Source organism: Pelodiscus sinensis, chromosome 1 (genome assembly GCF_049634645.1).
Source record: "Pelodiscus sinensis isolate JC-2024 chromosome 1, ASM4963464v1, whole genome shotgun sequence".
In the NCBI taxonomy this organism is placed as follows: domain Eukaryota; kingdom Metazoa; phylum Chordata; order Testudines; family Trionychidae; genus Pelodiscus; species Pelodiscus sinensis.
The window spans coordinates 123,697,292-123,714,161 of NC_134711.1; the positions used below are offsets into that span (position 1 = coordinate 123,697,292).

The 16,870-nt window shown below is 43.9% G+C and overlaps 1 protein-coding gene across 1 annotated transcript; it reads left to right on the forward strand.

Annotated features, from left to right (window-relative positions):
* The first annotated feature begins 1,063 nt into the window (after positions 1–1,063).
* UPK3A (uroplakin 3A) lies at positions 1,064–9,409 on the forward strand. The gene is made up of 6 exons (XM_006127747.4): positions 1,064–1,242; positions 1,650–1,805; positions 5,065–5,344; positions 6,015–6,097; positions 6,725–6,857; positions 8,450–9,409. The coding sequence occupies exons 1-6, from the start codon at positions 1,161–1,163 to the stop codon at positions 8,547–8,549; spliced, it is 834 nt and encodes a 277-aa protein (XP_006127809.2). The 5' UTR covers positions 1,064–1,160; the 3' UTR covers positions 8,550–9,409.
* Positions 9,410–16,870: the final 7,461 nt, after the last annotated feature.

A 16,870-nucleotide genomic window follows, 5' to 3' on the forward strand; every position in this document is an offset into this window, starting at 1 on the left:
TGGCCCAGAGTACATTACATGGGGACTGAGTGTGATCACCCAGACAGCATTGGAAATTAGGAATAATTCTCTGTAGGCAGTGGCTTTATACTCTTGTGCAAATGGTGTGAGAGGCAATTCAAATCCAAGACATTTTAACTGATGTATAAAATGTGCTACAAAATGAGACACACAAGAAGGGGAAGCTATGCTATAAAGGTTTGATTACAATTTCTCACAGTTTTCAGGGGCAGTAAGTTTATCCTAAAAAGTAGAAGTAGGGAGTAAACTGGATCATAATGATGTGGTATAAATCTGTTGTAACAGCAATGGCTTCCAAAATAATTTGGCCCATTAATGGTGTAAATGTTTTAAAAAACGTGGGATAGTTATTTTGTCGTGTTTATTTTCAAATATGGGATTATCTGCTCCATAATCACAGATGGAACCCTGTATGTCATCAATGACAGTGGTACATAATAAGGAAGGGACAGGACCTTCCCAGTTCAGTCATTCAATAAAACAGATCCAATTCTCTCACACTGGTTTACCATTGGTATAAATTCACAGACTTCAGTGGATTCACATTGGTATAACAGGAATCAGATCATCTGTGGGTCTTGCACACAATAACCCCAGAAAGAAAAATTCAGAGCTAGATTTTGGTCCCTAAATTCATGGCTATATAAAGTCAAAATTTGGCCTCACATAGAGGACCATTTCAAAATCAATCAATCAGCCAGCCAGCCTGTGTCTGTGTGTGTCTCTCTCTCTCTCTCTATATATATATATGTGTATATAAAACACCCTTCCTTCATCCCTGTAACTGTTAAATGACCAACCCATTTAAAGCGATGATGGAAACACACGGCAGCTGTACCTGTAGGAGATGGATTCCAAGACTTGTAAGATGGTGTTGGGCCGGGACAGCGACTCTACCCCTTGCATCATCAGCAGTTGGGATACACCTGTGTGTGTTGGGGTGGGAGGAGAAGACATGCAAATAGGCTGAAATAGGGAGTGGAAAGGCAGCTGCTGATTGGCTGGAGGGAGAGGCCATGCAGGTAGTTAGTGCACAACACTGCAGGTTACTTAGTGGAAAGTGAGGAGATTCAGGTGTGTGCAGTCCAAGCACAGAGGATATAAAGCCAGGAGCTGGCCGAGTGACCCTAGGATAGTTTATGTGGGATTCTCTACAATATCTCAATATGCAAGGCCACTGGGCTGTGTTAACGCTTTGCTGGCTGGGACAGCTGTGTGTGGGTAAGTGGGTATCTATCTGTGATCTCTCTCACTGAGATTCTATCCCCCTCACTTTCTGGTCTGTGATCACAAGCAATGGCCTGTTTTTATTTCCCTTTAATTTAAAATCTGTCTATATTATTTCTCTCTAACTTTCTCCTATCCACTCCACCTGGAAGGGTGGGGGTGGAGGAGCTAGGATGATCAGGGCTTGGAAAGCTGTGTTTAAAGGCTTTGCTTCAAGTTATAAAGCAGTTCTAAACAAACTGAGCATTGCCTTTGTTCAGCCTTAATAGTAGGGAAACAAGAGAGGGTGTCAGCTCTGAGCACAATTTTTTTGCAAGGATTGTTGAGAGGGTGTCCACTTTGAGCACAAAGTTTTTTGCAGGGATTGTTGTTTATAGCTATTTCCCAACTGTCTCTTTTAGCTCTGAACTTGAGGCCTCAGATTGCAAATCCCAAACTTGCTACAAGCAATCCTACCCTTACCACAATTGCACTAGAGAAACCTTTCTGTATGTTTGATGATTCACTGTCTCCAGGGAGCTCCTATGAGGTCTACTTGTATGCAATGGCTGACTCTGGTAAGTTATCTGGCTTTATTTCCTTCCCTTTTCCTCTTTCCCCTGCTCTCTCTGAAGCTATTTAATGTAATTCTTTAAAACCTGATGGCCTTGGCTTTTGATAGCAGTGTGAATTACAAGTGTCCACTTGTACCTGGAAGCTGAGGCAGAGAGAATAAGGCTAAAATTCATCTTAAACAAAAGCCAGCTCTTCAGGGGGTGTAAAGTGGTACACTGTATCTCTACTAGCTTTAATGGAGCCTTGCTGAGGGTCTGTTACCTCTTTCTTTCTGTTAGACTTTAGACCTTGCATGACAAACAACTTGGCTGATGTTATATTGACTGGGGCTGATTCTTCAGCATATACAAGAACTTAATATGCTGACCATTGTCAGCTAATCAGGGTGCCCTAATTGTGCTAATGTGGCACATGGCTGGTCCTTGTCTATGCTGACTGACTCTGCATCAAGCCAGCTGGACTGTTCATGAATATTCTTTCCAATGAAGAAAGAGATGAGATGACCTATTCCTGGGGAAGGTAGTAAAAAGGGAGCTTGGATTGCTCTTGGTTGCAGCTTTGCTTTTGAAAGCTATTACTCAATCTGTAACTTTAAAGACAAACCTAGCTATCCTCAGAGGGTACGTCTAGACTGCGAGGATCTATTGGAAAAAGCACATTTTGTGTATCTCTTGCCGATACTTTTGTCAGAAGAGGCTTTTCTGAAACTTGGCCCATCTAGACTGGGGCAGATTTTTTGGGGGGGGGACCCTCTTTTGAAAGCCCCTTCTTTCTTGTGGAACAAGGAATAGAGGGGCTTCTGAAAGTGCATCTGCTCTCCTGCAAAAAAGTGGAAGAGCAAACACATTCCTTGGAGCAGCGTAGGTTTTTTAGGATGCTGCCAGTATCCTGAAAAACCCCAGTCTAGCTATACCCTGACACTTTACTGTTTGACAGCAACTGCTTTTAGAGGATACAATCTGGCAGCACTTCAGGGTTAAGTGGAGCCAAATTCATGTCAGGAAGCTTGAGCTTAGGCAAATAAGGATGAACAGTCTAATGTTCAATGACTACAAATAGTAGGCTCAACTAAGCTACATAATAGCTTAGCAACCGAAGCTGTGTCAGCAGTAGCTACAAAAATCTTTCCTCTAGTCAGGGATGGAAAATGAGACATGGAGTAAGTCTGACAGTAACAAACTGATAGCACAGGAAAGTCTATTAGCTGACAAGTACATTGCTGGTTCTCATGGCTTACTGCACTTCTGGGAAGATGGATGTGGAGGTGTTTCCTTATGACTAAAGAACTTTGCCTCTGACAAATTTGTGCTTACTCAGGATAGTTGAATCTCTTGCAGGAGTTGCCATGAATGTGCTGGTTAATGGGATATCTTAAAACCCAACTGTTACATCATAAGGATAGGAAGTGCACCACCTGTACAAGCTTTTATAAAAGCTTTTGAGGTGGAATACTTGAGACAAACCAGACATCAAGAAAGGCCTCTGTGGAAACTCCTCATGCTCCTCTGTCCCCTCTACATACAGTAAAGTCCATAGCATGCACTCCCTTATAGCTGTACATGTTTTGTTTATGAAGAGTTGCATTCAGCCATTCAATGAGGAAACATTCCCTGACTACTTGTTGAACTGGGACAACTTCTTTAAAGCTTGCCTCTGCCTTAGAAAGCAGCATGTTTCATCATCCTCAGATGCCCCCTAGTGGGGTGAGAGGCATTGCTGACATGGGCGTAACTTTCTCAGTAAGCTGTGTACACTGGATGGCTCTCTAGAGGCTGGGAGTACTTGCTTCATTCCCTATTATCAGAGGATCACACAATGCCTTTCTAGTGTGCAGAGATGCTCTGCAGAAGGTTTGAGAAGGTAGCCTAGAGCCTCATCTGAGTTAACTTAATCTGTGCCATATTGTTACTAGTGTCTGACGTGACACACTTTTCTGGAATTACATTACAGGGTAGATGAAACTTGACCATGAACTACTATAAGCATTATTCCATGATGCCTCTGGGGCATTGGGTTTCAGGGAACAGGCTAGTGAATTAAAATGCATTACTTCATGGCCTTTAATGTAGCTGCATTCTCATTATTGACTCTCCCTGATGGGCAGGAGAGGGTTGGGGTGAGTAAGGGTTAGACTGTTGCCTTACCCTCTTCGCCCCACACACAATTTTTCAAATAGCTTGGTTCAGCTGTACCCCCTTTCTTCAGTGAAAAGTCCTGCCCCTGGGTACATCCATCCATGGGCTACAAAGGGCATCTGCATGAAGTGAGAGGAGGAGCCTTTGCACTCTGTCAAACTCCCAGCACCGTGCAGGGGGAGGGGTCCCAAAGAAATGACTACCGAGATTATTGGAAAGGAGAAGCTTGGCCTGTGGTGGAGAGGGATTCTGTCAAAAGGGCCTGAGTCTGCTCCTCAGCTCTTAGAAGGTGACACTGAGACAGGAATGAGCATTTCTATCCAATCACAATGGCAGAGCCCAAATACAATGGCGTGGCGGTAGAAGTGTGGCAGTAGAGCTTTTGCTGGGCTGGCCATTGACCTGAGTTTCCCTGGTCCTCTCTTCCCCTTTTCTCCCCCAACTGTGATGTTGACCACTATCCCTCTGTGAACCTCCTGAGTTTCTTGATTTAAATGCTAGGAAGGACATATGGAGCCTGCCTTGTGTATGAATGAGAATATATACAGCCATCTTGGAGCAAGGGATTCACCTGGAAGTGGAGCAGAAGTCTGGGATAGCTGCAAACCCAAACATCCACTAGGAAGGAAGCCTACAGGCTCCACTGTTGGCTTCTCACTTGAGGGAGAACCTGGCTTAACTAACCCACCTTCCAAGCTCCCTCGGTTTCCCCTGATGTCCCTTTTTTGAGACTGTTCTGCTGGGGAGGGAGACAATACATCCCCTACAACTTGCTCCACTCTGAAGGGGAGCAGACCCAGGAGGCACTTCTCCTTTTCCCCAGAGGTCTTATCACAGCTACAGGAACACAGGTGCTGCTTCTATCCCTTGTGACAAACAAGGTCTTTAAGAGACAATGGAGGAAAGGTGTTTCCCTCCCACCATCAGTGGTGCTCTTGGCTAGTGATAGTTAGGGGCTGGAAGAAAGGACAGTCTGCTGGGGGGCCCTTCAATTTTAAAGTTTTAACATGGTGGGCTTGTTCGGGTCCTTTCATTTGACACAGATCAGGGTTCAGTAATGTTGGTGGGTGGATGGGAAGGGTTCTTCTAATGCATATTAAACTGAAGTATCCAATTTCTCTTGCAGAAAGTACTGTAAGCTCAGCTGTGACTGACAACAGCAGCAAACCTCTCAATACCACCTTCCAAGACACCAATGGAGGACAACTTGGACCTTACAGGGCTGCATTGTTTAATGTGCCCAACTGTGCATCACCCCCTATGCTAGCTGATGTTGTGAACGTGAAAAAAGTTTCAGATGTCTTGAAACAATACCTCTTCAGAGTGGGAGATGATGTGACTTGTTTATATGACCCAAACTTTCCTGGTGCCTGTAACCCACCCCTTGCTCAGGACACAACATACAGGTATAGTTCACAAGTCTCCTTTATGGTTAGAGGTGCCATTACACTTGGCACCAAGGTTAACTTGGTATAACTTGCAAACTGCACTAATTGAAATAGTGAAACTGTTCCTTTCAACTGCTCCATTGTGTTGGGCTCTATTCAGTCCTCCTTAATGGTAACCTTCATTGCACCACTTACACACACCACCCACACAGCTTCAGCTCAACAGACCTAATTTAAGTTACTGTGAGATCTTTAAACTGTCTTAACTGGCTCTTGTAGAAGCCACTGAATGTTTGCCTGAAAAGATCTTGCTGAGTACAATCCACCAAATGGTAATTTGACTCTCTTCCATTTTTTTCCTGCAGTAAGGACAACAGTCCTCAGTCTTTGGACAACATCCCACAGATTTCCTTGTCTGATTGCATAACTAGGAGACACTACTGTTAGAAAGTTAACTAGCACACTCACAAGCAAATGACAGAGGGTGGAAGGGAGAGGATTTTGTGCTAACTCTCCTCTGGCCATTCCAGGGGCTTTAGAGGGGAACAGACACTTCTAACTGCCAGTATCTTCATCTCTAACAGAAGAGGTTACCAAATCTTCCATTTTAGCAGCTACTGGATTGGTTTAGATGCCAGATTGTCAAAGCTTTTGCTTGCATGATTGACTTTGTGTCTCTGATTTTTAGGTTTAAATACCTCTTAGTAGATGTGAATGCAGGTGTTGTCAAAGACCAAACTCTCTGGTCTGACCCAATGAAAACCAGAAGGGGTAAGTGTTTCAAAGTTCAACTGCTTTCTCTTGCGGGGGGGGGAACAGGGCTTAGGACAGTCACTTCCTGCCAAGAAGCACCTTGCTAAAGAAACTGCTTAAAGCTTTTGGACTGAAAAGATGAATTGCGGACAAAGCTTAAACATGACAGGCTTTGTGTTATGGCATGAGCTTAGGTTTGGATCCTACTTTGCCTCTGCTGCAGTCACTAGATAAATCACTTACACCCACTGGTAAATACAGAGATTACTTACCTTTATTATGGGGGTATTTTGAGAGTTAAACTAATTCTACAAAGCACAGATGAGGAACCTTAGGCCCAGGAGCCAGATGTGGCCCCTGGCTTGCCTGTATCTGGCCCCTGGGGCTCAGGGCTCCTCCCCATCCTGTCTGACTCCTCCCCCCATGAGACAATGGCCCCCAACCCCAAAATAGTTCCCCATCCTTGCTGTAAAGTACTTCAAGATTTGAAATGAAGGATTTTGTCATACCAAGGAAAGGAGTACATGAGGTAGGGTGGGGAAGGCTTAGACAAACTTCCCTGCTTCATGCTATTTGTAGCCAATCTTCTTGGTCTCTAAATATGTAATGTAAATACTTATTTTTTCCTTCTGCTGCCTCTCCTAGTAAAACAGTCCTCAACAATTGATACCTGGCCTGGGCGAAGGAGTGGAGGAATGATTGTCATCACATCAATCTTAAGCACTCTTATGTTCATTCTAGTTGCTGGCTTTCTTGTCTCCCTATACTTCATTGTCATGTAAGTTACAGTTACATGTCAAAATTGCAGTCTGAGTTAGACCCAACCACCACAAATTGTCTAGTCTAATGTTCTGCAGAACCCCAGGGTTCCACAAAATGAAAATAGAGGGTCCACACTAATTCATGTTGTAATAGAATTCTTAATGGAATGGAATTTTCATTTACTTACCAATTTTATTGAACAATTTTTCATTTGTTTGCCATAAGTGTCCCTATGTAATGCCACAGAGTGGAGACAATGTCACTACTCAGCACTGTGCCTACAGCTAGGGGTTCCGCAAACCCTTTCAACTTCAAAAGGGTTCTGTGGCCAAATAAAACTAGGAAACACTGGTCTGAGCAATTGAATGATTGCTATGAACCTCATTATGAATGTCTCTAGCTGGGAATTCTAGCTTCTCAATTACTGACTGTCAGACTACCATCAAGCAAGGTGTTTCAACCTTTTGGTCTGCACCTAAAAAAATCAGTATCTGAGGGAGAATCATGACAACAGCCCAAAAGCTGGTGACCTGTCCCTCCTACACAGTAAATGACTTATGTCAGGATAGCACTCAACCAACTTTCTAGTTAAAATAAGTGGGTGCAGCATGAAGTTGCACTTGATTAGTCTGGATGTACAATTTCACTACTAGACAATACAAATGTCTAGTTTCTTGAACTGGGTACAAGTTTCTAAAGGGAGGATAAAGTCCTTATTGCTCTGGTACACAGAGCAAATGCTGCACCTCTGCTAAGGATGGTTGCTTGACACTGGACCATCTCTCCAAAGATGTTAAATGATACTGTCACTCTAATGAACAGTTCCTCCAAAGGGGAGGAGAAGCTTGAGGGGAGCTGCCTTAAGGCCTGGTGACCTTTTTTTAAGGGTCTGTTCTTTAAATCACTGCTGAAGTCCCCACACTGAGGAAACACTAAGGCCTGGGAGGGAATGGCATGGCATGGTCCAGGCGGTGCTGGTGGCTTACTGCCCTTGGCCCCAACCCTTCTGCTAGAGTTAGAGTTGCCAGAAGGTTTCAACAAAAATACTGGACACACGTAACCTATTGCAATCTACATTGCATCTTATTTAGAAAACATGGGACATTTATATTTTGTCAATTTGTTTCCCAAACAGAGCTCAAATACTATACTGCTCAGTTCAAAATTGGACACCTGGCAACTCTAGCCAGAGGCCCTAACCTTTCTGGGTGCCTGGAGCCAAGTCTCCTCTCCTCTCCCCCCACACCCATTCTTCCCCAGGATCCTGAAAGGTCTGTCACCAGAATGAATAACCATTTGAGTAGACACTGGTCAGACTAATTTTACATCAGATGAGTCTATACATGAATGGCCTCTTGACTCTTGGGCAGGGGGAGCTAAGCTCTTATGAGGTTTGGGGAATTAGACTAACTGAAGAGCAAAAGAAAATGGATAAGGTCTAGATAACTAAGATTGCTTAGTTCACACCATCATTAAAAAAGATGGATAGCTTTTTTAACTAAATGGCTGTTACCAAGCTGGATGCTAAATGGTACTTAATTTTTCCAAATTAGTAGTGTGACTGTCTAAGCTTTTAATTCTGATGGATTAATCTTTCTTTTCAAGCAGGGCACCAGAAGAGGCAGTCACAGAGACCAGACATGAGTCTCGGACTACAGAGCAGGGTGCACCACGATCTCAGGGTAACTCTGAGGTAGGGAACCAATAAGCCTTGGTGGAAAGAAGAATCCAGCTGAAGTCCAACTGTGGTGTGAAGCTACACATGTACTGATAGCAAAAAATTACCCTCTTAACTCTGAATAGTTCACATTCATTAGCAACTCAAGTTCCGCATTGGAAGCTGTGGCACAGGTGCCACAACCTGTTCTGTCAACTTCTATTGTACCACCACTATCTTAATCTGGCTGCAGTCACAAATGGATGCTAGCACTGAGCCCCAGTGACAAGATTACTTGCTGCTACCAACAGTTACATGCTTTAACAGCACATCTCTAAAAATGTAGGGTTGTAGAGAATTCTCACTGGCTGACTGAATTAGTGGAAGGAGAGAGAAAATGACCAAGTGTATATGCAGAGGAGAGTAATACTGACAACTTTCAATTTCACTGGGATGGGCTCAGGTTATTTAGTACCTAATTAGCCTTGCTATGTTAATGTGATATAACAAGGCTGCTAGCTGAGTATATAGTAAAGGCTTGACAGCAGCTGGCCTCTGATCTTCATAACTGAAGAACTTAATGTATCAGAACTGCAATTTAGTACCAAACTTTGAATTGAAGGGCAGAAGCAAACTAACCAACTGCAGATATGAGGGGCGTGGCTCCCATAAAATATCAGCAACTTGCTCAGCTCTGCACAGATGGCACACCTAGCCTCCCATACCTATAAAGGAAATTGAGAGAAGTTACTGAGGCCAGAATTCAGGTCTTTGACACAATACAGCATAACTGTATTTGGTGGGTTCCATCAGCTTCTAAGCCTACTTCTCTGAACAGTTCCTGTAACAGTACATTCTCAACCAGTACCGCTGGAAGCAGTCTTGTTACTCTCCTTCACTTCTGTTATGTCCCCACTGAACAGTAAAAGTGGGGGGGAAGTGCTAACGCTGCATTTTTTCCTCCCACTGACCTTCCCAAGTTGTAGTCAATGTGTATTGCATGAAACCTTCTCCTAAACTAATCTAGGACAAGTTATGTCAACAGTTGTGAATGTTGCTTATATTCATAAAGTTTTAGCCATCCATTCTAGTGTTGGCTGCATAAAGACTGAGATCTCCTAAACTGACACACTTTGGCTATGTCTATACTCTCAGCTTCTTGTGTGAGAAATAAGCAAATGAGGCCAAGTATGGAATATTGCCAAGCCTCATTTGCATACCTGAGTCACCATTTTTGAAGAGGCTCTTGTGCAAGGGGCAGTGCAGACAGCCCCTTTTGGCACAAGAAACCCTCTTGCACAATGCTGTTCCTGAAAATAATCAGCATAGTGGCATTGTGCAAGAGGGTTTTTCTTGTGCAAGAAGGGGTGGTGCAGACAGCTCCTTCAGGGGCAAGAGACTGTTAAAAAATGGCAGCTCATCAGGTATGCAAATGAGGCTTGGCAATATTCCATGCTTAGCCTCATTTGCTTATTTCTCACACAAGAAGCTGCCAGTGTAGACATAGCCTTTGATTAACACTAATCACTGATGCAATTACCTAAGTCTGTTAATGTTACATAGCGCACAAAGATAGCATTTTTGTTGGTTTTTAACTGTTAAACACCCTGGAAAGTGTACAGAGGGCATTCTTGTCATGATGCTGATGTTTTACATTAAATGTTTCTTCCCAGGCATCCTATGTGTTGTGTGTAATTCTTGACTGTAGGTCAGAATTAGCCTTTTGAAGCAAAATTAGCCCATGGAAGACAGGTATGGTATGAGTGACCTGGGGGGAGGGGGAGAGACTACAGATAGGGTAGCATTAGCTTGCCTATTATACCCAAAGGCTGAAGTGGCTTTCTCCCTAATCAAAGAACTGAAGTAATAACACCTGATAATACATCCCCTACCTATGAAGTGACCATCTATTGGACCAGCTCCTGATGGTAGGAAAGACAAGCTTTTAGGCATGGAGGTCCATCTACACTGCAAGGTTTTTGCACAAGTCTTTTGCACAAACATGTCTACACTTCAAAGTACATCACTTGTGAGGTGCTTCTGCACACAAGTGTCCACACTGCATGGATGCACCTGTGCTTTCTTGGACAGGCTCCATTCGCACAAGAAACCCCTGGAGAGAATCCACACATGCCTTTTTGGGAAACAGCTGTAGCACAAAGGAGTTATACGTTGGAAAAGGAGGCTTACCTATACCCTTGTTCTGTTGCTTTACTTCCACATTTGAGGTACGGATGCTCTGCAGGTTTGTGCACACAAACCTTGCCATGTAGACATAGCCCCAGAGTTGATCTGGGGCTGGGGAAACATGCTCAGTGTTACAGCTAAATGGATGGTAGAACAGAGTGTTTGGCATAAGTGACTAATATGTATTTCATTGTCTCAAAGGCCTGGCCCCCATCAGGCTACTACAACACAGCTTACACCCTATTACAAGGGGCTATTTCAAGTGAAGTGGCTGCTACTATTACTCATGCGTAGTAGGAGGCAACCTGCTCTTCTCTTCTCTCCCCCCAACAGCCAGGTATGATCCTGTTCCTGCTCCACTTCCACTCTACCTCCTGCTTCTGGCTCACTGTTGCTAGCTGCCCAGTTTCCCTGATAGGTAGAGGGACTACAAACTTTCCAGTTACAGGTTACATTTGAACTCACAGTACGGTTTTTCTTCCTTACTCCCCTCGTGAGTGGTGAGGTATTAGACAGGGCTGGGGCATAAACCACTAGCTTGGGGAGGTTAGCACCAGAGTCTAGCTCTCCCTCTTATGGCTCCTGTTTCTCACCCCTCCACCCCCACAGAGCATAGGGAAGTTGGGGAGCATGGCCTCTGGCCTCCTAACCCCAGAGTGGGGATGCCATGCAGCACAGCCCCAGTTCCTGCCACCTATACCCTAGAGAATGGGGAGATCAGGCAGCATAGCCTCTGCCATCTCCTCAGTTGTATTCAAACAAGTTCAATGTCAATCAGCTACACAGTACAAATGTTCAAATTATCAAGTTCACTAGTTGGATTTTACATACATTTTTCTTTAAGGCTTTAGAGTTTACATGGGGAGAGGTGTACACTCCTGTACACCTCTGCTGTATGGTGGGATGAATCATTGATCCTCCCTACCCTCTGTGTGTGGCTGGGCCTGCATCATGGATCCACCTTTCCTGGTACATAGTGCCATGTCTTTCTGAGGCAACCCATAAGGGGGGCATGCAGAGTTACATGCCCCCCCACACGCACATTTCTTCCAGAGTTCATGCCAGAATGTAGCCAGCAACAGCCATTTCAGTAGTGAAAAGGAGAGACAGGACGGGAACTGTTTCCAGAAGCAGAAGAGGCAGGGTAGGGCAAGAGATAATTTGGCCTGTGTCTTTGCAGAGCTCTTCCCTACACTCTACCCCCAGCACCTGTTGCTGGAAGCAGCTTGTCTCTTCCTTCCCACACAGTGCTGAAAAGCAGTGAACACCTCCAGACTGCTGCTAGCCACTGACACAACCCAGCTGCCTCCTGTGCCTGGGCGGGACTGGGTTAAGTCCTAAGGCTGCATTGTGCACCAGGGCCCTGAGAACCAGGGTGCATGAAATTATCTTGAGCAAACTCAGCCAGAGAGGTACCTCAGCATGAGGGTGTGCATAGGAGATGGAGCAGTCCTGCACTCCCTGTTCTCTGCTTAGGACTCGGGGGCGTGGGGGCGGGAAGGAATGAAGTAGCATGTGAAGAAGGTTCTAAGCCTCTGCCTGGGGGCCTGCTGTGGAGCCTGCAGGGTTGGGACATGAACATGCTGGACATTTCTTTCCCTCCTAAACCTCCGCCCCCACACACACTCCAGAACTTAGCTGAAGGGTGGAGAGGCTTCGGCGCATGTATGGGTTGGCTCCTGGCTAGCATCCTGGGCTGGAGAGTCTTGGGCTTTCCCAGGGCTCCAGCCCAGGCAGAGGCAGTGGGGGAAGGAAGGAACCTGCTGGCTAGGCTGTTGGTGAGCTGAGTACTCCAACCAGATGCTGGCTGTCCGAACAGCACTGGGGATGGGATGCACCCCACCAGAAGGGATATGGAGGAGCAGTAGGACTGAGGAGTGAAGGGGCAAAGCAGGGACAGGTCAGTGAGAAGAGGAGCTCCCAAAAGGCCAACAATTAGCTGCACTCTGTTGCCCACCAACTTACCAGCTGCCACAGAGTGCAGCTAATGGCAGCTGGGAACAGGAGAAGGGGCAAGATGGCTGAGATCTGGAACAGAGCAGGGGCTATACCGACAGACCAGCAAGGGGAGCAGCCGGTCCCCGGGCCTTGCACACCCACCCCTGCTTGTTAGCCACTGGACCCTCCCACTCACTGCTGGTGATCCAGCCAGTAGCAGGACCCAAGGTCTAGTAACAGAACTAAAGCCATTGGGTTTTCTACTGATATCTGTACAAAGAAACTGTCCCACTGAATAGCAGACCAATCACTCATCTAGTAGAAAGCTGCCTTCAGTATAAGGGCCCAGCCCTGCAAGTAGACATGGATGAAAAACCTGCTTTTTTTATTGTCTCAAAAAAACCCTCTTCATTTGAAATTTGTTTGAATTTTTTCAGGAAATTTTCAAAAAAAACATTTTAAATGCTTTTTGAAGATGGAAACCCTTCTCTTACTGAAATATTATGAATGTTTAGATCTTCCCTTGCACCCACGTATTCCCCACTTCTGTGTTGGGGTTTTGTTCATCCTCCCTTTTTTAAACTTTTCCAACTTTTGAAAAAGCAAAAGGAACTTCAGCCCTCCCCTTGTAAATATTTAAAAGCTGAGCTAATTCTGAAGTTACATAGAGAAAAAAAGGAAAGGAAAAAAATCCTTAGATTACATTTTCTCTCCTTCCTTCCGCTGAACCTCCCCATCCCAGAAAAGAAAGAGAAACACCCCAACAATGGACAATTTTTTGTTTCTTGAAAAAAATGAGGATTTCAGTAAAAAATGAAATATTTTGCTTAGCTTTGAAATTTTCTATCAAAATATTTTGATGAACATAACATTTTTCTATTATACACTTTACATTTTAGCAACCCAATTTTTTTACTAGAAAAATTTGTAGCTGAAAAAAAAAATTGAACAGCTCCCCCTGTAAAGAGAAAACTACTTCCTGCAAGGTCTTAAATGTCTTCTATATCCCACGATTTAAGTGTTCAACCCATTTCAAGACTATGCACAAAATTAAAAACACAAGGCACAAAATAATTGAGGAATATTCAGTAAAGCCACTTGCTGTCTCTTCGCTGCTTACAATGCCTTCACCACCCTCTCCAGCTACTCACTTGTTTTCTGTCCATCTCTGGTTCCTTGCTGAGGAAAGGGAATGAAGCAACCTCCTGAGCGTATCACAAGAACACTGTCCTCTTTCTGAATCTGGGCCAGTACCACTCCATCTAGGAAACCTAGAGTAAACATGAGACAGAGAGACACAGTTACTGCAGCTACAAACAAGCAACAAACACAAAAATCCATAAGAATTATAGAAACCAACTGAAAGGGCTTTTTTAAATCAAATAAAGAAACACAAGAAATAAAGTTAAGCTCCTTACCTCCAAGCATCTCTACCTAAATCTGTCTGTTCCCCCAATATTAGCCAGCCCCCTCAGTCAGTCCAGTTGGATGCCACTTTGAAGAGGGAGGAGGTAATACTTCTCCATGGCAATTGTTAAGTGTGGGACAGAGCAGAATACAGTCCCTGGCCCTCATAGTGCATGTGCAAACCTTTGCCATGGACAGCATCCATTGGAACACACCAATACCACAAACTGACACAAAACCACATTATAGCCCAGAGGAATTTTGTGTTAGTCCCACCTATCCCGCACTGGCCCTGCAATGCATGTAGAATGTGCTACAAAAGAGAATGATTAGCGTGGCTGCACTGAGCAGAGTCACAGCTAGCACTGGCTCAATAAAATTGCAACAGTCCCTTTCTCCAGTGCAGATAGGGCTCTGAGAGACAATTTAGGGAAAGTAGCTATTCACTTGTCTGTTTTTTAAGGTATATCCAAGGCACTGATAAGAGTGCAGGGGGAAGGGCTCCAATGGGAAACATGATTCTGTAGAAAAAATTATTCTCTTTTGTTCTCTCCTCACATTTTATTAAACTTTTGAATAATGTATTCATGACTTAATTTAGTGTTTATGAAAGTTTGGAGCTAAGGGTCAAAAAATCACAACAGTGTCAAGAGCCTGCACAAAGTCTACAAAATGCTGCATCATGTAAGCCTTACTTTGAGGATTTAACTGGTGCTCAGATTTTATTAGCAAATATTTGTGTTATGGTAATGTACAAAAGCCCCAGCTGGAATAGAGACCCCATTGTGCCAGATAAGAATAATCCCTTCTTTTGAGGACTTCTCTGCACAAGGATAAATATAACCCTAACTGCACTAACTTTGTGGCAAGCCCAGAACAGATACATGCTGCTTATGTTTTCCAACACAGTTCTATGAGGACATTTCAGTTCTGATAATCAGTTTCTCTTCCATTCCAATCCTGAGATTCTACTGCACAGACATTGCCAATCAAGCTAAATCACAGCAAACGGAAACGTGAATAAAAAGTGCTAGTATGAGACCACAACATACATTTTTGGTTGGAACCAAAATTAAGATTCAAACTGATGTTTCCAAGGGTGAAAGTCAAATGCATTTAATTCACCTCAGGTAGCTAATTCTAAAGTACCCTCAGTTCAGGCTCTAGTTGGAATGCTGCCCTAAACCTGCGTAACAGACTCTCTGTCCTGAGACTGGCTAAAAATTACAGCCACTGCTATTAGCCAGCAGATATGTGACCAAACTTGTCTGTGGAGCTGGTCAGGTTTGGGTGTGAGAGACAGGAGAATGGATGGAATGGCTAGGCAGGATTTACTTGTGCTTTCAAACATTTTTCACAATTAGACAATGGACTATTATGTTGCTTAGTTTGCATTGGGATGGTCAGCTGCAAAAATGTGAGCTACAAAGACTGCATCAGATGAGCACTGAGTTGGCCAATTGACTGTGCTAATAGTAGGTTGATACTATGAGACATTTATGAGGCTGTTATACAACATTGCAGCATGGACAATCTGGGAAGTGTATCACATCAAAATTACTTTTTTTACAGAAAAGCTATACATAATGGTGCCTGGATAGGTACAGAAAGTTTTTGCATTCTTTGATCATGCTCCATCCCTAAACATAATTCAAATTGACTTCACCTCTCCAAACAGCTAACTAATTCCAGTATTGTACTGAGAAAGTAAATAATAGCATCTGAAGTGTGGAAATGGGAAAGCGAGGTCAGTGAATGTTAGCTTACATATCTGTAATTTAGTAGACTAATTTTATAGCTTATTTAACTCACCATTACGAGAGATATTGAGAACAGATTTTCATTTGTAGTCACTATTGGATAACTTAGTTGCTGGATATTTCCTTGAGGTCAAGTTCATGCATTGTACCTTCTCAAAGCTGACTGGTGAGGCATTGGCTATGTCTAGACAGGCATGATTTTCCGCAAATGCTTTTAACAGAAAAGTTTTTCCATTAAAAGCATTTGCGGAAAAGAGCGTCTAGATTGGCACAGATGCTTTTCTGCAAAAGCACTTTTTGCGGAAAAGCGTCCGTGCCAATCTAGACGCGGTTTTGTGCAAGAAAGCTCCTATCGCCATTTTCGCCATCGGGGCTTTTTGCGCAAAACAGTTTTCAGCTGTCTACACTGGCCCTTTTGCGCAAAAGCATTTCTGGAAAAAGACTTTTTCCCGAACAGGAGCAGCATAGCATTTCCACAAGAACACTGACAATCTTACATGAGAACAATCTTACAGTGTTCTTGCGGAAATTCAAGCGGCCAGTGTAGACAGCTGGCAAGTTTTTCCGCAAAAGCAGATGATTTTGCGGAAAAACTTGCCAGTCTAGACACAGCCATTGTGTATTAAACAGTTATCACCTGACATTCACCCAGGACAAGAAGTGAATGTAAGATTCTGTATCACTGATGCAACATGGGTATTACATGGACAAGCCCAGGATGATTAGGATGTGGAAAATATCACAGCCTGTGTGGTAAATGAGTTGTACTTTTGTTTAGCACAGGCAAAAAACCAGATCATTCACTAGCCATAGGTGGAGTAGGCCCTAGGGATCTAGAATGAGAAGGTTGGTTGAGGGATCTCAGGAGGAGACATGCTTCTTTTAGTCTGTATACAAAGCTGGCTTCTTCACTGTGACTTAGCAAGCTTACTCCCAAGTCAGGTGATTACTGTCAGCACTGTGCTGAAAATGACCAGTTTTGTTGTTGGTCGTTGGTTAGTCAGCATGAGCAGAGTGCTTGGTGCTCTACACCTGAATAAGGAACCATCACTTCTTCCCCTTGAGAAGATCACAGTATGG

Coding starts and splice junctions, on each gene's coding strand:
- UPK3A (XM_006127747.4), top strand. CDS start 1,161: ATGTGGGATTCTCTACAATATCTCAATATGCAAGGCCACTGGGCTGTG. Junction 1,243..1,649: donor GCTGGGACAGCTGTGTGTGG/GTAAGTGGGTAT, acceptor TGTCTCTTTTAG/CTCTGAACTTGAGGCCTCAG. Junction 1,806..5,064: donor GTATGCAATGGCTGACTCTG/GTAAGTTATCTG, acceptor TTTCTCTTGCAG/AAAGTACTGTAAGCTCAGCT.